The sequence below is a fragment of the Amphiura filiformis genome, chromosome 8, assembly GCF_039555335.1.
Source record: "Amphiura filiformis chromosome 8, Afil_fr2py, whole genome shotgun sequence".
Lineage (NCBI taxonomy): Eukaryota > Metazoa > Echinodermata > Ophiuroidea > Amphilepidida > Amphiuridae > Amphiura > Amphiura filiformis.
In genome coordinates, this window is record NC_092635.1 from 13,301,832 (window position 1) to 13,325,082 (window position 23,251).

General features: G+C 36.2%; 2 protein-coding genes across 3 annotated transcripts; both read right to left on the bottom strand.

Annotated features, from left to right (window-relative positions):
• Positions 1-1,694: 1,694 nt before the first annotated feature.
• Positions 1,695-11,601, bottom strand: LOC140158645 (uncharacterized). Of its 2 annotated transcripts, none has more exons than XM_072181812.1 (5): positions 11,497-11,601; positions 7,643-7,782; positions 5,808-6,330; positions 5,022-5,110; positions 1,695-4,295 (listed from the first exon to the last, which is right to left on the bottom strand). In XM_072181812.1, the coding sequence occupies exons 2-5, from the start codon at positions 7,741-7,743 to the stop codon at positions 4,184-4,186; spliced, it is 825 nt and encodes a 274-aa protein (XP_072037913.1). In that variant the 5' UTR covers positions 7,744-7,782; positions 11,497-11,601; the 3' UTR covers positions 1,695-4,183. The 2 variants fall into 2 exon arrangements, with proteins under 2 accessions (XP_072037913.1, XP_072037914.1); XM_072181813.1 differs by lacking the exon at positions 11,497-11,601 and adding an exon at positions 10,025-10,047.
• Positions 11,602-16,255: 4,654 nt separating this feature from the next.
• On the bottom strand, positions 16,256-22,870 carry LOC140158646 (NADH dehydrogenase [ubiquinone] 1 alpha subcomplex subunit 13-like). Its single transcript, XM_072181814.1, has 4 exons — positions 22,729-22,870; positions 19,755-19,833; positions 18,018-18,089; positions 16,256-16,717 (listed from the first exon to the last, which is right to left on the bottom strand). Exons 1-4 carry the CDS (start codon positions 22,817-22,819, stop codon positions 16,531-16,533), a joined length of 429 nt encoding a protein of 142 aa, XP_072037915.1. The 5' UTR covers positions 22,820-22,870; the 3' UTR covers positions 16,256-16,530.
• Between the last annotated feature and the right edge of the window lie 381 nt (positions 22,871-23,251).

Consider the following 23,251-nt stretch of genomic DNA (forward strand, 5'->3'; position numbering starts at 1 on the left):
AATTTTCAAATCGATTAGGGGGCATGTCGCCATATGATGCTACCCCACAGAAAGGTACCCTGACACAGTATGTGGGAGAAGATATTTGCAACCTTTTGAAACAGCAATGATAAATGTGTCTCTAAAATCAGCCAGTCCACATTACACAGTGTGATGTAGCAGTCCAACTCAAATGTTCAAAATATGGAGCATTTCCCAGTTATATTCTAACTGTGAACAGTTGAATATAATTGGGAAATGCTCAATATTTTGAATGTTTGCTTCTTCTATGAATTCAATGTAACTGTCATGTCTTTATAGTAAATTTTAATGTGAAAATTGGATCAAGTAGTTAATATGCCATTCGCTAATGCCCACAATTCATAGTGCCAGGAATATCATCTGCTACCACCCTGCTGCACATGTAGAGAGATATGGAACAAGCCTCAATCCCAGTGCTATGCATTATGGGATAGGTAAATAAATTGATATTAAGCATATGCTATGACAAAGATGTTTTATAATGTATGAAGAAGAACAATTCCACATTCTAGAAAGCTCCAGTTGTTGAAATAGTTATTTTCAGTCATGTCCATTTGTATTTAAAACTTTAAAAGCATTATTGCCTTTAAAGAAATATATACGGTTCAAGGAAAACTTCATAAAATAATTTATGTTCAAGAAAAATTCTTGAAGACTTTTGGATGAAAAATATCTATTTACACTGTCAGAATGACTTCTCAACCATACTTCATTTGTACGCAAAGTACATACATGTGTGGGACTTGAAATCAATGTCTCATGGTCTGGGACAGCTAGGAACCCTATATACAGGACTCATTACTGTTTATTTATTAAGAAATCCTTATGCAAATGATTATTATTGCAGAGCTTTGCATAATTTTAATGTACTTAATGTACACACACTCCCAATTCAAAAACCTGTACTGTAAAAGTATTATAATTTCAGGGCATTTTGTTTGTGAAATTGGTGAATCTATTATTACACTTGCGTAATTATCAGAAAGACACAATTTCAAATGAGAAAACGACAAGTGCACTTCATAACTTTGTATACATCGAATGTACAAGTATTCAGTAATACACATTTATTTTTTACTAAACAAATGCATGTCACACCTTACAAATTTACAATACAAAAATTAAACATAATGAAAAAAATATTAAGGGTTGCTAGACATTTTGCCTAAAACCTTAAAACCTTGAAGTTTTAATCTATATATCCAAAATATTTTACATTTATTTCATTTTAAAAATTTCAAACTGACATTTTCAAAAATAGTGTTAAATTTTGCAGAAACTGGAAGTTATTTACCAATGCCAAGATTTGTGAAAGAGACAATGAACTACTCATCAAGGAAAAATACTTCATCTGTTACTCAGCCATTTGCTAGTCAAACTTCAATCCAAGTCCATGCTTATTTCAGACTTGCATGTGTTCTTTCAGAAAGCATTGCACTCAATATATCAGCAATACAAACCGTTTCAGAAAACATTTAAATTTTGGGTTATACAAAGGGTGTCAATAACATTCAGAAAACATTTTTGAAAACTTGATGCAAAACATCCTGCTAACTTATTAGGCCAAACAAAAAGGTTTGTCTCAAAGCTCGTGTGCGCATTTGTAAAATTGTGAGATTTAAAAAAAAAAGAAATGCAGAAATTTTCAAAAAATTTTTTAATAGTTTTTCTGAAAAAATTTGGCGAAAATCAGATTTTTTTCTCAAAATACCATAAAAAATCGCATTTGTTTTCAAACCACTTGTGAGCTTTGAGACAAACTTTTTTTTGGCCTTAAGGGTTGACAAATTATTTGGCAAAAATGTTATGATATTGATATATTGATAATTACATTAAAGGGGCATTTTGTGATCCATAGCCTTATACCGCTTTTCTAAAAAAAAGTTGAGATTTTTATACCTACAGAAATATCTAGCTACATAATCTTTGTGTGCAAAATAGTTCTTGCCGGTTCATTTGCTTTCTAGAAATATTATTAAATTTGTATTTACATTCTGCTAACAGAAAAAATTTCAGCACAGTAGCCTATTGAGTATTGTCATATACATAATCATGCATAACTTGCAAAAGCAAAATCAGAATCAACTGAAAGTTAGGAATAAAACATACCATAAAAAGAGAATGCTAGAATAACGAAATACTCCTTTAATATTGCAATAACATTTGACAAGTTTAAAATGTTGTGCTTTTTCATATAAAATGTTTTAAAAATGTTTTTGTGACTTTTATATAATCCAACATTTTAATGTTATTAAAATGTTTTGACTAAAACCAAAACATGTGTAATAACACCTTCATAATGTTTTAATTACTTTTCATGTCACCAGTTATTTGATTTATAATGTGTATACACTTTGATTAGCTTGTAATCGGTGGGAAATGTTAGGCTTTTACCACTACACCAAAAAGATAGATCCGTAGTTGACCTGTCTAGTTTAAATTATGTGTGTTACATAAAATTATAGGACTTTAATAAATAACCTGGATACTTCTGATGAGTTGTGACAAGACAATTCTTGACAGTAAATATATTTATATCAATCCGCGATGTTATAAGGCCCGCCGATTACGAGCTGATCAAACTGTAGTCTGTCTCATCTCAAGTTGAGAGTACCAAACGCTATATTGGACTTCGCAGTGGCAGATTGAAATTGTGCACTAAGCTAATCCCATGGGGCGTATACACACGTGTAGAAGGGGGATTTGTCCGTATGCTGGCAACGCAACCGCATAAACGCACTTATTCGAATCTGCCACTACAAAATCCAACATGGCATTTCAACTTGAGACAAGACACACTATAGATATGTTTGTAGTATCTTCCATTGCCATATTGTCCACTTGAAATTGAGAATTATACCAAAGATGAAACACTTGCAATTTGAAGTCGTTATGCAGAGCTGGGTAATTGGGAATTAAGTTTATTTGTGTCTGCATGTTGAAGTTGGCAACTGAATTGGACATAAAACGAAAACTGCAAATAACCTGAAATGTACAAAGGTTCTTTCACAAGGTGGTTTATTAATAAAATACTATTTTAAACTGATTTGATTTCACAATTTGTTTGTATTAACTATTGGGTGAAATAAAATAATCTGGTCAACTAAACAGAATGGTAAGATGATATACACACTTCTGAAATTATCTACATAAATATATTTAATCCGACTTCCAACAATATTATACATTGATGAGAATGAATGCCTCGTATCAGTATTTGAGGAAGCCAAAATTTTCAAGGGCAATTTGGGCCTGTAGCTTTGAACTTTTTGCATGGGCATATTTTAAAATTTTACACATTAAACATTACTGTTTAAAACTTTGGACTCAGATAATGGCTGAATTAGGGCGGAAGCTTGAAGTTTTGAAAAGGATTAATTACCCACCCATACATACATAATTATACAGTCTCTTTCTAAACAAAGTTTCGGCGAGATATAAAAGGAATCTTGGACAAGCAAATATTGCAACTACCTGAGGCTTGAATCAATGCACCCATCATGCTTAACATTTTTTGATCATGGAGTTAACTATAATGAAAGACAAAGATAAAAACAATTTATCGCGTCTGACGTCATCTGTCAATCAAATTCGAGCACGGTTTGTTTACAAGTGTCGTGATGATGACTTGCTGAACACAGATTTATAACCGGGCGCCTTATTGTTAATTTTGCACCTTTCGACATGCAAACCATCTCAAAAGTTAGGTCTTTATAGTAGGAAACTTTCTTAACCGAAGGCACCATGTCCACAATGCCTAGAAAAGCTACTTTTTGCCTTGTGAAAGTAGTAATTTTTCGCCATTTGCTGCTATTCCTTTTCTCCGATCAGCACCAGATAGATCGGTCTTCTTTTTACGTGCTGATTAACCTGTGTAAACCAATCAAGGATCGTAATTGACAGTGACATCAGACGCGATAAATTTCTTTTACCTTTGTCTTTCATTATACAAACGTTATACAAATGTAGTTGTAAAGTTTATCATTATGTCTGAATAAGTACAGTCAGTCCAAAAATGTCAAAACCTGAATTTTAAATGCATTTTATGGTATTTGTCTTTGGTTTGAATGCTGTGGTCATTTGATTAATCTATCGTCCTCTTCATGTTGACATCCAAAGGAGATTTGTAGAGTGGAATATGCAGTTATTGCTTCCTGGAATATCAATCATTTTCTCCTTCATCTGGTTCTTCAACTTCATCAATGATGTCATCATCATCATCATCATCATCATCACTGTCCTCTTCTTCATCCTCCTCATTGGGATCACGATACCTACAGAACACAAAATAGAAATTTGAAATGTGACATGGTTAAGTATATTTGTTGTATAATACTGGGGTTCCTCTTTACAGGAATTGTTTGTTTGTGTATCCAGGTTGGTCTGCACAGGACACATGGTAGAGCTTTATATAGGTTTGACAGTTATGTGTTTTAAATTAGAGGTCAACATTAAAGTTAGCTCAACACATTGGATGCTGGATTTGGGTGTTTGGTTTCAAGCAAGTGTAAATGTGTACATTGAATATTATGTATAGGGCGAGATGGCCGAGTGGTTAAGGCGTTGCGCTGCCGGCCGGGAGATACAATCGACAAGGGTTCGAGCCTTGGGCTTGCCTTAGGTGAAAATTCTCTCTCCTCCCAAAAAGTTCGTATATGGTCGGGAATCTTTCAATTCAGTTCAGTAATTTAATTTCAGAATTTAATTGAAGAATTTCTTCTCGCCCCCATACACTGCTTAGCACATGCAAATGTAGGCAGTGTATGTGCTTCGTCCATGATTCGGAAGTCACGTAAAGCTGTTGGTCCCGTGTTCAGGAGGATTCATCCCTGTGCACGTTAAAGTGTCAGAGCTATTCGAAAAGAGAAGGGGGCCATCCCCGGTTCTGATATCTGCACTCAATCCTAGGTTTCAGGGTAAGTTGGCGAGAGTACGACTGGTGGACGGTTGAAGCTGCCGACTCAATGAAATGAAATGAAATGAAATGCTATTTTTCTCACCTCATATCTGGAGATGCTGGATTATATTGTTCTAGTTTCATATGCATTCTTTCTGCAAGCTTCTCTGCAGCATGTTGTGCTATAAGTTCCTGTTGGAATGATAAATAAACAAGATAATACACAATTTCATATATTTAATAGTTTCCGCCATCCTCTTGACTTTCATGGCAATCATTGACCACAAATTCTGTTTGTTTTTTATTACAATGTTTTCACAGTGGTATGTTCCATTTCAAAAAAACATTTGCCTGCATCTCCTCTCAGGAAGGTTATCAAATATTAGTAAATGATGAACATGTTGGTGGTAGACTAAGCAAGTTTTGGAAAAGCTGTTTCCAGTTATTCTTCCATTACATGTCCAAGACAAAACAGATATTCTCTCACCACATCTGTCGCAGTGTAATTTCTTAAGACCAATTGAAGACCTCAGAAATAAAAGAGGGTTATTAAAGTCACATTGAGTGCATTTTGAGATAAATGGCAAAGAAGGTTGTTATGTTCATGTAGTTTCAATGCTCTGCAACACAATTTCACTGTCAACTTTACACAGAAGATGTAGATAACCCCCTTTTAGCAGAAACCGACAGTAACTCATTTTTCATGGTCTTGTGCCTTAACCCCCTTTAAGTCCTGAGGTCTTCAATTATTATAACATCTTATATGTGAGTGTGCATGTATTTGATGCCATTCACTACATGTTGATATTCACATGTGATAGAACCATTGCCTTTCATGAATACAAGACAGCTCTACATACGGTACAAAGAAAGCAAACCATATACTTACATCAACTTTCTTCTTCTGTGTTTCTAACAACTGTGTTGACTCCTCTAACTCCACTGCCTTTGTCCCTGGATGCCTCATTGGTGGTGGAGCTACTGCAGAAACATCCACTGGTCTTGCCCCACCTGAAGAAGACGTTCTTCCAGTACTAGCCTTTCCCTGTTGCACATTTGGTTTGGGAAAGTCTTTTGGAATTGATGTTGATTTTAAACTTTTGTATGGTAAAAATGGTTCTTTCTTCTTCACATTTGTATTTGTTTTTAAGAAGGTGTTTGGTATTGAATTTGATTGTTTGTCCATTGGTTTTGCATCAGTTGTTTGCATTTGATCTTCCTGATTTGAAGAAATGACTTTTGGAATTCTTTCGATCACCCCTTCTTCTGCTACGCATGAGGCTCCCAAATCCATTCTTTCAAAAAGTTGCGCAGCTTTTTCAACATCTTCTTTTTCTTTGATTACTTGCTTCAGTTTGTCTGCAAATGTTTCAATCTTCTTTCCTTTGTCTGGCAGGGTTCTTAAAAAATTCCTGTAAAGCGAAAGACACAGAGATATAAATAGTAGTATGTAAGCTTAATACTTGAAAGTAACCAAAAAGGTCATTATAATAACTAGTCTGCATGTACAAGGTAGGAATTTTACATTTTGAAAAAGTCTTCTCTCATGACTATGTGAGTCCGTAAGTCTTAAATCATCCTATTTAGGGACCATTCAATATTTATGCCAGAGGGAGTGAGGGTTTTGACAAAAAATCAACAAAATGTTTGTGTTCCCTCCTCCTGTCTGCTCAAAATTGTCAGATTTACCCTTTTGCCCTTTGTTTTTCCATTTTTCTCCATTTAAAACTCAACATTCCCCCTCATGGTTCAAGTCAAAAATTCAGATAATGATTCTTCTTCATGACCCCACCTCCAAAAAAAAAAAATTGGATGCCCTTAAAAATCTCACTCTACAATTGCCCTCTGGTGTAAATATTGAATAGTCCCTTAGCATGGTTTCTATTTTGTCTTCAATGCAAAAGGTCCCACAAGTGTAAACTATTTAGATTTGCTCCAAGTCGTATAAACCCATTTTCCCATAGCAGAAACTATATGTCAGCACAACAAAGTCAAAAAACAAAAGCATAGTAGCCTTAAATCAATGTCTTTGTATTTTACTTGATAAAACCAAGTGAAAATGTATGTGCTACAATGTACAATTGAGTGAATGTTCTTAGTCATCCAGTAGTTTCAAACAGAGTTTTGGAATTAAATCCAATACTGGAACTTACTTTTTGCAACTATTGCTACGTTGCATAGGAGAGGCATAAAAGAAGCCATTTGGGAACGCATTGAGCAACCATCACTGAACAAGAAAGGGGGACTCCGCTTTAACTTATCTCATGCATGGGACTGGGCCATCGGGACGATACCTAGCCGTCTATCATGTGACCAGTCCAACGGGTCAGTTGCCTGATGAAGTCTGCATCCAGACGCAACGTAGCAATAGTTGCAAAAAGTAAGTTCCAGTATTAGATTTAATTCCAAAACTCTACAATGTACAATATTTCGTAATTCACATCAGAGACCGATATGGTCATCTGATCTACTTTCTAGATTTGCAGGACGACATACTGTAGCGACATACATTTGTACAAATTAGCTTGGTTTTGTCAAGTAGTGTCAAGTAGATCAACAAACCTGATGAATCTATCCATCAAAATCTTTTAAATATTATTTGCAAAGACTTTGTTTTGGAATAATACACTGTTTGAGTAGTACCCTGTTGGGGTAAACTCCAATGGGAATTGTGCTGTAGACTTCTAATAGGCCTCTGCCTATATGTTAATAGCTATTACTTACTTGTTAGCCAGTATTTTTTCTTGTCTGTTGAGTAAATCTTGTAGTTCTACTTTGCTCATAGTTTCCAATGCTGGAAGATTGCCCTGTCTGTCAATAGCCATGGCTGGTTGGAATGAATCACAGATCTATTTAAATCACTTCTGAAAGAATTAAAAAAAAAAAAAAAAAGAATTTGTTCACTAATTAATAATGAACAATTAATTACCCATTTATTTATACAATGAGTGATTGGGGATCCACAGAAGAGCATGGGCCTAAACAGATTGTATCTCATTCACAAAATTACCAGTAAAGTATCACCAATGAAATATCAAAAAGATGGAATGCCTCATTCAGCTCTGCTCTGCTAGGCATGGCTACATTTTTGACATATGAGGCTCATTTCGATTCAGAATTTGTGACTGAAACCCTTGAATGCATATATTTGAATGTATGGAGCTGGTAATATATAAGACCATCCAAATGCCAAAAGCTAAAATTCACACATATGATGGCCCTGGTGTAACTGTGTTATCCAATAAGAAAATGACAAAAATATGAACCCCAGAACCCCCAAGCTTCAAGGGACTTTTTGTACATTGTCAATGGGTCATACAATCTCAACTCATCCAATGGGTTGGCTGGTCACCCTCTCAGATTTTGTTTAAATTTACTTATAACATAGCCAAATTATAGCCCTATGGGCCAAATGAATTTCAAATGGTACATGTGTAGGTCTCAACTCCTTGTTGTTTCTGATATGAAAATTGCACCAAATACCAACCAAAATTATATGGGAAATAAGCCACCATAACCAAACTTGCATATATTCAAAATACTTGTACATGTATGATGCTTCTCTGTACCAGAAATCTTAGTGGTGTCAAGCCATCTTCATGGTCAAATGACTGTTTGGAGATCGCATTGAAATACAGAGTATTAAATGTTCTTACACCCAGAATTTCCTTTGCAATTTAAAAATGAGAGATTTTAACACTAAACTAAAGTCTCAACTCCTTGTAAAGGAATGGAAGTTCAGAAGTAAACACAGCCAATCAAGGCGGGCGATCGCATAAAAATGTTGCTAAAATTACACTTCAACAAAATCTTAGACTGTTCAAAATAGGCAAATTTTACTACAAAGATACATAAGTACAGTTGACTCTTTGAAATAACTTTCATCCCAATTTCAACGTTAACAGAATAAATAGCATCTGTTGCAATAAATGTCAATGCTGTCCGACCAAAAAATGATAGCAACATACTCTAGCATCGAATGCGTAACTATTGTGTGTACATTTGAAGCTTGAATTCTTGAGTAAGCGCACTGTAAACCGATGATGAGTATGACTCGACATGAGGATAGAGCTGTGTCAGCTATGTCAAATCGCATCACAATCAGTGAAGTATGACTTTTTTCCTCCTCGTCTGGTTACAATTGTAGCGTTGAGGAGTATTCAAGCAGAAGCAGAAGTCTCTAACTGAAACTAGAATAAAGGTTTTAAAGCAATGGACATTTTGAAGTAAACAGAGCTAGGGGCTGAGCACACGCACAATGGGTACACGGTATCTATAATCTAGCACCACAAATGTTGCTCAAATGATGTGTCAGCGAAGTGTTAGTGTATGCCGTACTGAAGTGCATAAATGATGGACATGTTGAAATGAATGGCGAATGAAGATTACGAATGGAAAGCTTACATTTTAAGAACGTAACTTACAGCCTCCAGCTAGATTTACACGTATGAATGCAGCGTCAACACTTTGTGTGTTCAAACAGCTTTACTTTTGACCTGCATGTTACAAATATTGATAACGTGGTTTATGTATATAAATTCTAGTTCTTTTAATATGATAATCGGCTAATCGTAATTATATTTTATGTCATGTACTGTATAACAGTATACATATACATGTATATCTTTTTACTTGAGTACGGTAATTGAGTTACGGTACTATTTAGATTATTAGTTAACATTATTATGTAAGTTTGTTTTGTCTTTTTGACCATACTGTATGTTATGCGTGGGAAATACAACCAATACAAGATACAACAGAAGAGGCTTTTCATACAGTAAACAATAAACAAGAAATGAAATGTTAACATACATGTATATCTGCACAAGCGACTGATAGCCTATCTTTAGTATTGATGCTTTCAGGCTTTAAATGATAGCAAGAAGTGGAAATCGCCACAAAGGAAAGATTTAAATCGTGAAATTGATCGCCACATCTTAATGGATTCACATTATCCGCCGGCGGAACTGTCAAACTGTCAATTACAACGTCTACTAGTGGAATGGTTTTAAATCCACTCTCATCAAACTAATCACAACTGTAAACTACAATTTTATCCAAGAAATTTAAAGAAGAAATACTGCTTAGTTTCAATGATTTGCTTACCGATCGAGTCGCCTTGATGGTGTATTTCCAATCATTTTGCAACGTGACGCGAGACGCGAGTATCGCCATTAAGCATGACCCAGTAACCTGGATAAAATTTACCTCAATCGAATCAATCGTCCAATCCTAGTTCACTTGAGTGATCACATGGTTTGCCGAATGAATGGAATCGGTGTCTGAACAAGGATTGTTACTTGTAAACAAATCGTTTCGTCTTCACGTTTCAAGAAATTAAATTTACAATCTTTTGATAATTAGTTAGGGATCGTTTTATTTTAACCTCTGGCATGAGAGATTGAGAATGTGGGTTAAAGATAAGCCACTCTGTCTGTGTTCTCATTTTGCAACTAAAATAAATAAGCTTCTCATAAAGCTTAAATTTGCGCGTCAGGATGCTGGCCATCCATGTAATTGAAAGATGACGGATATACCAAGCATCCTCACTACATTTGGGTGCTTGACCAGGCATAACTGTATGTTCAGTATTATAAAATTAATTGATTGATTGTAAGTAACTAGTAAGAGTAGACCATGGTAGGTATTATAGAAGGAGGTTCCACAGAAAAATCCTAATCCACTCACTAGGGTTAAGCCGATTTAAACGCTATTCAACGCGAGTCATCACTTGAATGGATTTAATCAGTGCAGTCCCTCAAACATGGCCTTTGATGTTTATGATCGTTATGCGACAATATCGATCATCTATTTTAAAATTTAATTTAAACAGACCCCCAGGTGACCCGTGCGAAATGGATGGTATTAGTGCCCTTTTGCATCGGACACATGATCTTCGATTGCGTCATTGTGTTTCCGAGTTCAAGTTGATTTACTAGCGAAAACCTGATCGAATTCCCTCATTTCCTTCCAAAGTCACGGTGAATTTATGTATTTTTTCTGATCGTGATTAGTAATACTGGCGGGTGTCTGCGGGACTTTTAAACCAGTGGAAATGATTTGGAAAGGTTTTCCAAGACTGGCAATGTTGTTACTATGATCCGCCAAGCTTGGCCATAAGAAATATTGGCGTTATAAAATTACCGGAAGTAAATTGTTTTCCTTTGTTTATGGTCACAGCCACAATGCTTTGTGGGTAAAAATGACATCATTCTGCTTAGAAGTCGCGATAACGGTGGTTCATAACCGGCCAAGCTTTGTCTTTGTCTTTGTTCGCGTTCGAATACTGGCCAACACTCCAGGTGGAGTCAGACAGTCAGCAGATAAGAAGCTCAGCAAATCGATAGTGCACCATTCATACCTGATTGCTCAGTATCGACTCATAACGATCATAGTACAAAGGGAACTAGGTTCGTGAATTCTCCTTCTATAATACCTACCATGATGAGTAGACTAAAAAACTTACTTAAAGTTTCTTGATGAATGAAGTAAGTAAAATCACAATATCACAAATTCACAATGGCTTGTTCTAAAGCAACATGCATGATACGAAACCTTAAAAGACAAAGTATACTTACCATAGATCTAGATAAAATAAAAACGCTTCAAACTGGTACAAAATTGCGGAAGAAAACTACAGATTGCACAACTAAAATTGTGCACCAAACGTAATTGATTGAATTGTTTACTGTGCGCATGTGTACAAACAGCTTGTAACCCTTCCATCAGGACTAGCAATAGCGCCCTCTGTTAAAAAACTTTCTGGTGTGTTTGAGTTGTCTCTGATTGTTCCTGGATGGGGGTGTGCATGTCAGTGGCGTAACTTTGGGCCAGGTGCCCGGGGCGAAAGTAGATCGGGTGCCCCTGATCAATGATGTGCATAGTCAGCTAGTCCGACATGTAGGACAGTGGCGTAGCTAGAGGTTGTGGCGCCCTGGGCTAAGGATACATAATGGCACCCCTCCCCAATTCTTGGAGCGGAGCGCGTGAACATTTAGGGCCTACACATAGGACCAATCACACCTTAATTGTGGTCATAATTATTTGAATTTAAGTTGAATATCGGTCTTAATTGATCTTTTTCATGATTTTGTGTTGAAATGCGCGCGAAGCGCACGAAAATTTTGACTTTCATCGCTGGAGGGGCGCAGAATCGACGCTGAATTGGCTAATTCGGCGCCAAGGGTTGCGCCCCGGGCGCCCGTCGCTACGCCGTTGGTGATGGGTGCCCCCTTAGCCCGGGGGCGCGGCCCCCCAGAGCCCATAGGAGTTACGCCACTGGTGCATGTTGTTCCATGCAGAAACATGCTTGAGTCCTGAGGGGCTGTGCAATAATTATTTACACTCCGGGGGGTAAAATTTCCAAACGGCTCGCCAAAAATCGCTTGCCCCCCCCTTTTTTCGCCCGCCAAAATCGCCTACCCCGCCAAAAATCGTTGCCCCCCCCACCTTAACATGCCAAATTTTTGGGATCCCAATTTGCAAACCTTAAAAGGACTAGATGTATGTTGCGAGCGTAGCGAGCAGGAAAATTTGCTTTTCCTAAGCCTTTTCAGAGCATTTTATTAAAAAAGCACCCCATGAATGTGTGCCAAAATCACTTTCCCCCCACTCTGCTTGCCAAAAATTGCTTGCGCCCTCCCCCCTCGACTCCCAATTTTACCCTCCCCAAGGGCTCATAATTATTGCACATCCCCTGATCATAATACAGGCAAAGTTCCTTGGGGAGTGTTCATAAATACTTTGGTGGGGAGGGTGGGGTTCAGATAATCTGGCACTCAGTGCCTGTCATTAAAAAAATTAGGGATTTAAAAATGTTAGTAAATGCCCAGCACCTGTTAGAAAAAAATATAAGGGGCTGTGCTTTAATTAATAATTTAGCTCTAGGGGGAGGGTAAAATTGAGGGGGGCAAAGATTTGTTTGGCAAGGAGAGGGGGAAAGTAATTTTTGGCAAGCCAAGAGGGGTGTCTGATGTGCCCCTCAGAAGTGATAAACTTTTCCAAAACGAAGGCTCAATTAAAGCCATTTGGTGGCTTTTTCCATGATATGTTTCCGTTGATTTCCTTAGTTGACCTGTGTTATTTTATGCCTTGTATTATGTAAATTTAAGGTTTGTACTCCATAACATTATTTATTTAAGGCTTTTGTTTATGTACTTTAAGATGTTTTTATTTTTACTTTGTAAGCGCTACGAGCTTGTCATAAGGAACAGCGCACCAAAAGTTTTCTGTTATGTTATGTTATGTTATGTGGTGGAGCATGTTAATTTTAGTAAAAAATTGGCGAAATGAATGCCGAATTAAAGCCATTCTTGGATAAGTGCTCGCTATTATTATATTGCATGTGTAAATTATTGCTTCAAACATTTAAGTGTTGGGTGTCCAAAGCAGCAACAAAAAGAGTGGCTTGTTTATGCATACATTGGGGTGAGGGGGGGGGATGTTTCCCACTGAGAAGTGTGACATTTCCTTAGTCCACTTGCCATTGTGCATACTCTGGCTATTACATTTACCACATTGAGTATCTTTGTTTACACATAAGACTGATTTGAATTAATTTGTGGACAATTGATAGATTTTCCTGATCTTTTCAGTCACCATACTCCCTCTGTGTGTTTGATACCCAAGTGGTACGCATTTTTTTACTCAAGATTTTGCAAATATTTTTCCAGAAGTCCTAGCCCGGGACAAAGTGAATTTCACAGGATTCAAAAATCATGAAATTTCTGCAAAATCGTAAATTTCTGGTGTTTTTTTTCATTGAAGAGGCAACTGGGGCAAGATTTCTCATGGGGGGAGGGTAGCCTGAATCCTTTTGGCCTCTTTAATGGCAGCGCCTTTTTTTACCCAAAATCCTTCATCTTGCCTTATTCAACAGCACAACCCGATGACCGTGCGTTATTGTTGAAAGGCTGAAGGATCCAGTCTAGGGGGAGGGCACCACTGAATGCTGCATTCTGGGACAATAGAAATATACAAAACCAATATCACAGCTTTGCAACTCAATGCAGGAAAGATTTCGCTATGTTTCGGTTTATTCAATAATTTCATGCTTAAAGTACACCAAAAGGGCCAGGGGTTGCTTAAACTGATGCAAGTTAGGAAAATCCACAGGGGCAAAAATTATGGAGGGATGCTAATCAGGGGCATAGCAAGAGCCTCAGGGAGCCCATGGACAAGGAGTAGTGTGGGCCTTTTAAAAATCTTTATCAGACTTATTTCACCTTTACTCCTGCCGCTGCACCCTCGGGGGACCCGGGACTTCATCCACTTTTTCCACACACTTACTATGCCCCTGATGCTAATTAGGTTGAATAGGGTACTATTATAGTAATAGTTCTGATAACAGGACAGAAACATCCTCAATTTGGGTGTGAGCTCTAAATGGGCTTTGTTAATATCACAAGATAATAAAGCAAGACAACTAACTCAGTCTAATATCAATAATAATAACTGCAATGTTCCTTTATTCTCTGACTCATGAACAACCACACTGTGAGACATGGATAAGTATAAAGAGGTCACAGAAAATGCAAACATTCTCTTTATTCAGAAAATGTATAACACATTACTTTAGTAAGCAATTCATGTCCAGAATTTCCAAGACTACCAAGTTGCAAAATTAATTTACTGTGAATAACTAAATTGTTTTAAGAAGACACTTTTTTTTAAAGTAGATCAATAATATTTTTGCAAAATAATTGCCACAAAACAGACAACTATTGTCAATTCCTGAAGACATTGCTGCAAAAGTAACTTGTTCTACAGTTTTCTTACTCCTAGGGTATGGATGTAAATTTATATGTCAACCACTAGCTTCAAGCCATTACTAATATGATTTGTTAATTCTCTTACCATGGATCATTTATCTAGGAATCATATGTTGATTACGCATAGTATTTTGACAGGAATCAGTTGATTGTATGTTAATTCTGGCTTGATAAATTTGTAATACACTGTAATAGACAAAACTGAATTTTGACAAGTCCTTGCTCAACAATATACACACCAGCTCAATAGCCTCTGATTGCAAAGTATTGCTATTTATTTAATAGCCCACCCATTCCATTTCAGTGACAGGGATGTCCCTAGAGGTATCACCTTATAGACAGCACATGTGAGTCAATATTTCATTACATCAACATCCCTCTCACTCAAGTGGACCAGTTTGGCTATCAAATATTGGACAGTATTAGCTGAAATGTACAATATAACTTTAACATTATGTACTCTTGAGTATTTAGGTCTGGAGTTTGAGCTATTGTTTAAATCAATGAATACTTAGTTTACTTTCTAAACATGGGGTGGGTCTCCAGAACCATCTGTACACAGTTGTTTGCTTATGCAGCATTACACTTGCACTAAATTGAAGAACACATCAAAAATGGACACTGGGTGGTACAGATCCGGGGGTACTCAGTACAAATGACCATACGGGGGCGTGCCGCAAACATGGGTAGCATTTTCAGCCTTCTGGAATATCAATGACCCCTTTTTCTAAGCCTATTTTGGTATATGAATGGGTCCTTTTTTCAAAATTTTCTCAATTTTTTCAGAAAACAGCCCAATTTTTCCTTAATTTAGCCAAAATTGTCAAAATTTTCCCAAAATTTTCCCAAAATTTGTAAAAACTAAGACAATTTTGGGTAAATTCGGCCGAAAATTTTGACTTTTGGTATATCAATGGGTCCAAATTTCTTGAAAAATTGGTATATTTATGGGTCTACTTCCAAAATCTCAGTGGCACGTCCCTACCAAAACCAAACTTGAGTACCCCGGGTACAGATACCACTATTTAAACCCTATTGTATATCCAAGGGATGCAGGGATATCATTGTATAATAGTACCTATATGCACTGCCTACACACACCAATCAAATACCAAGATAAGTGTCACAACTTGGCAGGTTTTAATTAGTTTCTTAGAAGAATGAAGCAACTCAACAGATTTGGTGATTATGCAATTCCCCTGTGACTTGCATCAGTTTGCTGCTTCTACTTTTGGTCACTTCAAACAGATTACATGCAGGTGGGCAAATTGCTTTAGTAGTTCTACACCAAGTTCAAAATTGGATGTACATTAAACAAAATAGCTATCAAGAATAATGTAAAACAACACCTCATCATTGATTCGTAATTTGATTTGATTTGCCATGAATACTAGCTAGTACTAACACCTGCCATGAGATGAGGTATTATCAGATGATGTTGTTTCTGCTAGTTTAGTTTTTGTAGTAAATTGTTTCACAATTATGAGGTTCTAATTTCATCTAGTAACACCGCCCCAACAGAACTGTATACACTGCTATTTACACAAGGGTTTTATTTTTGCAAATTTATTTTATATATACCGGTATTATAGTTACATCATATTTGTAAAAGAACAGATGCAATCTTCAAAACTTAAGAAACGCAAAAGTTATAAGTGCAGGAAAAATACCAGTGTATACAGTTGTTTAGTTGGCTAGGTCACTCTGATATTCAGAGAGAATACTCAAAATCAGTGACACATGAATTGCTGAAAACAAAGTATACCGTACATATTGCAAAATGCAAATCTTGTGTCCTGTTTACGATAAATTTCTTCTACTTAATTACACACACAATAGTTCTTAAACCCATGCAGCAAATCCAAATTTCTTTAAATGCCTAACATCTTCATTTAGAAAATATAGATCTTCCAGATGTGGTTCAATCCACCTCTTGGTGTGGTACGGACTCTCTCCAACCACCCAGCCGGGGACGTCCTTCATGATAATTGCTTCTTGCTCCCTATTGTATTTCAGCACCTTCAGATAACTACGGATCACAAATAAAGAAATATAATATAAAACAGAATTATGTGTAATTCTACAGTTCATCTGAATTGGGTTACATATTATAATTCAAATCATGAGCAACTACTTAAACATCTAAAGTATTGGGTGAATTAAAATTTGTCCAATTATTGTCATTATTTATGTTTTGATGAATCCAAGTGTGTGAAAATATTGGATCCAACAAATAATAATGATAAAATTGGATGCTTTACGCCCAATATTGATCTCGCTTTGAGTTAAAATATTGGACTCGACTACGTCTCGTCCAATATTTTAAAACTTATAGCTCGACCAATAAATATGGGCTTAATAATTGATCCAATTTTATATCAAACTACTGTATTGTCTGTAATCCTTCTGATAAATGCCTCCATGATTTTTGTCCATGAAAATTGACCAAAATGCAGAAATTTCCATACCATATGATGTGAGGAACCTAAAAACTTCATAATCATAATCATAAAATTGTATGTACAAAACCTATTGTAAATTTCAAGTTTTATCAAGATCATTGCCAAATTATAGAAGAATATTCATTCAAAGAACTTCATAAATCATGTTTACATTGACAACCATTCAACAAATTTTGCCAAAAAGTGAGACAGCAATTTTTTCATACAATATTTGCCTCTAATAATTGTCCCCTTGTCGACAATTTGAACGTCATGTAGCATTTATTACAGATGATATGGTAATTAGAGTGAAAAAAAGAAGAATATTTATGAAAAGAAGGTTTTCATCTGAGGAAAGTTTCATAATTGAAAAGGCTGGCAACAAATGTGAGATTCAAATCATGGGTAACTACATTAACAGTGGTGGTGAAATTACTCACTTTAATCTTTATCAAAATACTGATACATAAATCTAACATTAGTGAAACTCAGCAAACACAAAACGTTTACAGGAACTATTTAAATGTTGGGTAATATAAAGGGTATAAAACATTTTAATGATATTTAAAAAGTTTTTGATAACTTACTTCCAAACATACAACATTATGTTATTTCAGTGCTGACAAAATATTTTGAAGAATGTTTGTCATAAAATATTTTGCAATAACATTTGACATTTTTAAAATGTTGTTTTAGTGTTTATTCATAAAACATTTTAAAAACATACATGTTCAAGACGTTTATTAAAACTCAACATTTAAATGTTATCAAATTGTTTTGACCAAACCAAATCATGTTTGATGTTAATAACCTGTTTATAATGTTTTTTAAACATTTTTGTGTTTGCTGTGAAGGCATCTTGTGATAAAAATGGTAGTGTAAACTTACTCTCTGTCTCTTTCTGCCTCAATTAAGGGGTGTATTGCTATTCTTGCTTCTCTTTCCTCCCGCTGCACACGCCTACAAAAACAAACAAATAAACATTCAAATCAATATCCACACCTGGCTCACCAGGGATTGGAAGAATTCTAATTTGTTTTCGACTAAACTGGTTTTATACACGTATCTGCCTCCTGCTGCAGGTCCAGCTACTCAAAATAATAGTACTGCCCTCTATAATAAGGTTGTTTAACATCTTTTTCATTGTAATGATCGGTCCGATAAAGGACACCTCCCCCCCCCTCCCACACACACAGACTCAGTCACATGGTCACATAGTGTTTTGGTACTTTTATGCAGAATCATTAATCCCGGGGGAGCTCACTCGCATACAAATTATTAAAGTGGTACCCATGCTTGTCACAGTGCTCATCTCAAAATTCGACCCTAAATGGCGTATTGAGGTGTTGCAAATTTCACCCCTTATTGGAGTAAGATATTAGAAATTTTACCCACTAAATGACGTAAGACACTAAAACGGACCCCTAAATGGCGTAGTGTGTATTTTCTCACTTAATATGAGTAGGCCTACTTTTAAAGAGAATAAACTGGAACCGTACATATTCATTTTCTTTGTTTTGGTGTATTACTTGTGAACCTGAGTAGGCTAACATCTCTAGAACCATCTGTGTAAATAAGTGACACTGGATGGGTTGAAATGATAACCCTAAACGCCATAGATTTTCCTTAAAAGGTACCCCTATTCCTAAAGATGACGTCTACGGCAGCAGGTCAAAATCCGACCCTTTTACGACGTTTTTTTGTGACGAGCTTGCGTACCAAATAATATCCCAAGTGAACCCCCGGGCATTAATCAACAATCCAAAAACTGTTATGCAAAATTTACAAATTGCTAAACAAAACAAATAATGCATAGCAAGTTTATGCTATTCAAAAATTTTGCGTGAAGGGGAACCCTGTGTATCATATATTGTTATTCGAGAAATTGTACAAATTAATGCACTTGTACTGATATGTTGATGCATCTAATACACTCTCCCTTTTTGCGAGGTTGGTGCATTAGAGTATTACGCATCAACATCTCAGTATGCATGCATTATTTAGTACAATTTCACTCCCAACAAGTGTTACACATTTATTACCATAAGTGTTCTCCAAGACTATTACACTATAGTAAGCCAAAGAATTAAGGTACCAGTTATGTTCACCCATGTATATCCTGAATAAAGACAAATATGTCAAAAATAAAACAAGCAGCCAATATCTGTACTCTTTAGCTCTGATTTAAGACCTTATTTGTTGAAATTGGTTGAGAATTAAAGAAACGGTGATCGAAAACCTAATGAAGAAACGAAATCAAAAGTTGCACTTTTGTGTTCTAATCAATGAAAGCACAGCGCTAGTTTGTTCTCTTGTTAACGAACGCTTTGTGTACAAATCAATAGGGCATTTAATGCAGCAAACTGCAACTTTTAAATTGGCATCTTCCTCGAGTTTTGGGATCGCCATGTCTTTATTTCTTGAACAATTTCAACGAACGAGGTCTTAAATTCGAGCTAAAAGATGCAGCTGTTGGCTGCTGGTTCCAATTATGACATATCCGTCTTTGTTTAGGATATACAGGAGGTGAATATAACTGGTACCTTAATTTTTTGGCTTACTGTATAGTAGACTTGTTACTGAACATATCATTTCTACTGATTTCGAAAACTTTGTAACACTTACCTTCTATAGCGATTTACTTGTGCTAGTCGTAAAAAGCCTGCAAAGCAAAAAGCTGTCACACCACCAAGCAGGAGGTAACCTGCAAACAGAACAACAAAAATGTATCAGCCAATAGTTTCTTATTGAAACTGTCTTCATTCTATCATCCCATAGGTTTATATCCCCTACTTACATTTGTAATATTGTACTTTTTCAGCATAAAGGCTGAGTTAAATGATTATAAGTCTAATTCTGGTTTGAGAAAACATGGTTGGTCAGTTGCTAGCAAAATATTTTATTACAAAAACATTATTTTTCACTTCCATATTTAGCAATTTGCTTATGTTCAGAGAATTTGCTTTCAAGTTTGCACATGTATATATTACAATAACAATTTGATTGCGTAGGGACGGTCCCTGTCAGAATATGTAGATTGTAGGTATGAAAGGTGAATTCAAATTTGCCATCAAACCACAGCCCTTGAGTAAAGAAAGCCAAAACTGAAAGCCGTTTTGTCATAGCACTTTCCGTAGCAAAGTTACATCTTGTCAAAGATTGACTTTTTCATCAAAAAGATTCAGCTAACAAAACAGCATTTCGGTGGTGTTTCTAGATCTTAGTCTCATGATGATAGCAGCTTTTCTATGTGGAACTGCTATCAAAATCCCTCTAAAATTCCATGTGCGATTGTCTCATCACCAAAAAAAATCATATATTTGGGTCAAGTGAAGTAAAGAGAAAACGAATGTAGGTTTCGATGAGTCAACTATATCTTTTGAGCAAGATTTGCCTATTTTGAACAGTTTAAAATTTTGCTGAAGTGTAATTTTAGCAACAATTTTGATGCGATCGACTGCCGTGATCGGCTATGTTTACTTCTGAACTTACATTGCTTTACACAGCGAATCCGACAAGATTTTGAATGCAATGGTCTCTAACCTAGAATGTGAAGCCATTTTCGCTGACTAGCAAATGTGTTAACTAAGGTTTGCCTCTCATACCTAGAATATGATGGGGTGATGGCCGGGGGTGATGGTATACATGTACATAAAAAATGGGTCAAATAGGCTAGCTCACATCACACACTATAGGTGGCGCTATTCGTCCATAGGGAAGTGGAATGTGCATGCTCACTGTGGGGCTCAATGGAGAAAATCACTAAAAATTAATTTTAGTGATGTTGACTTATGTTGGTACTGGCATGATACTGGATTCATAAACTATGATCACATAGTGCAATCCATGTTCCACCAAGTCAACGCTTGATTTAGCTCAAAAGCAATTTGTGTGTAAATCAAGACCATCCAAAACAGCTTTCTTACAGTAAAGAATAGGAGGTCGTCTGGGGTCACATACAGTAGTGTGCATTGTACATGTGCCTGCTGTCACAATTTCACACACAAAATTTTGGGCAATTTGATGACACTATTTTTGTCTGTAACTTCAAAAGTATATGCACTAGAAACATGATTGACCCCTTATTGTTTAGGTAATTTAATTCTCTTTCAAATGAAAGAACTTTCAGCTAAAAATATTGAACTTCAAAATTTTATGAACATCCCAGTAGTCAAGGTCAGGAGGCTTAAGGGTACATGCCACCAAATAGAGCTTTCCACAGACTTTACGTGCAAAACAGGGGTCACGTTTTAGGCTACAAGTCGAGTTACGTCTTACTTTGAAATATATATTTGATATCATTTTAATCAAAACAAAATTCTGCATAACATATCTGAAAATGACACCATATTTTAGGTCTACTTTTTGAGAAAAATAGCGCTATATAAAAAGACCCGATTTTCCCGTGTTTACGTCTGACTGCTAACCGCGTTTTGACCTCCGTGTGTTCATGGGTTCATCTTCGTATACATCACTCAGATTTTCGAGTTTTCTGTTCAAATTAGTAGAGATCACATTCACAAGTTCTAGCAAAACACGATTTGCAACACTAAAATTGTTAATAATGTACCGATTTTGCACATTTTTTATGCAAAGTTGGGACTATAGTCGTGATAAACTTTTACCGGAAACCGCTTCACACACGGATTTAGTGGTATGAACCCTTAAAGGGGCACTTCGTGATCCACAGCCTCATCCCCCCACTTTTCTCAAAAAAAGTTGAGATTTTTATATCACTGGAAATCTCTGGCTACATAATGTTATGTACAAAATATTTCTTGCAGATTAATTCGTTTAGCAAAGATATCGTGCACCAGAACGAAATTACAACGTATTGTCTATGGAGCAGTGTAATACACATAATCATGCATAACTCGCAAAACGCAATATCGGAATCAACTGAAATTTTGGGAATATGCTTTTTTCGTGGATATGTACTGAAAAATGTCATAAAAAGAGGATGCTAGGATCACGAAATACCCTCCTTTAACTTAAATTTTACTGTAAAAATGTGAACTTCCTTAAATTATGCATCGCATCAGTGCCGTACTATTACGCTGACTTTCAGTGATTCGGCGAGGAGGATTTATTTCGACCTCCTGGTTTGTTTACAAACAGAGAGGTAGACAAAAACCGCTCCGCTTGTCCAAATACTCAAGTATCAGAAGGATGGTCCACAATAGCGTGATTCACGTAACCTGAATAGGGATTAAAAAGCTGTCACGTAGAACCATGTGCTTCTATTGTCCAATTTGCCATCAAGATTTCATATGGAAACAGTTCAGACCCAGTACACGATCATGTCAGAAATTAATATTTTGTTGGGTCTGATTATTCGGACTAGCATCGCATGATCCTTGCAAATACTCGGGAACTAGCTTTGAAATTGCACACTATACATGTAGTTACGCATACCTATTTAATTTTGAACATTCTAAAATTAAGTTGAAATGCAATTTTAACAAATAACAACATATTTTTTTAGGTAAGCTTAAATTTACTTAAACTTTTATAGTACTTTATATCCCTTTCCGAAATTGTATATAATATGAAAAAAGACAGCAACGATTATTGTTACTTTATCAAAACAAATACATACCTGATGGACCTCTTTTCGGAATAGCTCGTTTATAATTTATCTTTTCATATCCGCCTTTCGGTGGCAACTCTTGCCTGAAAGTGGTCGCCATTTTGCCAACCTCCAGAACCTGGTGACTTTCACACACTAGATGGCGCTATGACACCGAAAAAAACCAAGAACTGTCTTTGAAAAGGACTCATCCTTAGGGAACGTTCATAAATACCTTGGTGGGGGGGCTGGAAAATTTGTAGGGGGGTCAAAAAGTTTTGACCTTCCAAAAGGGGGTCTAAAAAGTTTTTAACGTGGCAAAAGGGGGGGGTCAAGAAAGTTTTGACACCCATAAAGGGGGGGGGGTCTAAAAAGTTAAATACAAAATTTGTGTGCGCTACTCGCGCACATTGTCGCAATAAAGCCCTTTTCATCCCGATCATAGGTGTAAATAGAGTAAAATACAAATTTTTTGCACGCTACGCGCGCACATCCAGTAAAGCATTTTTTTAAAGCTCCGGTATATATGTATGTAAAGCAACTGCAATTGTTT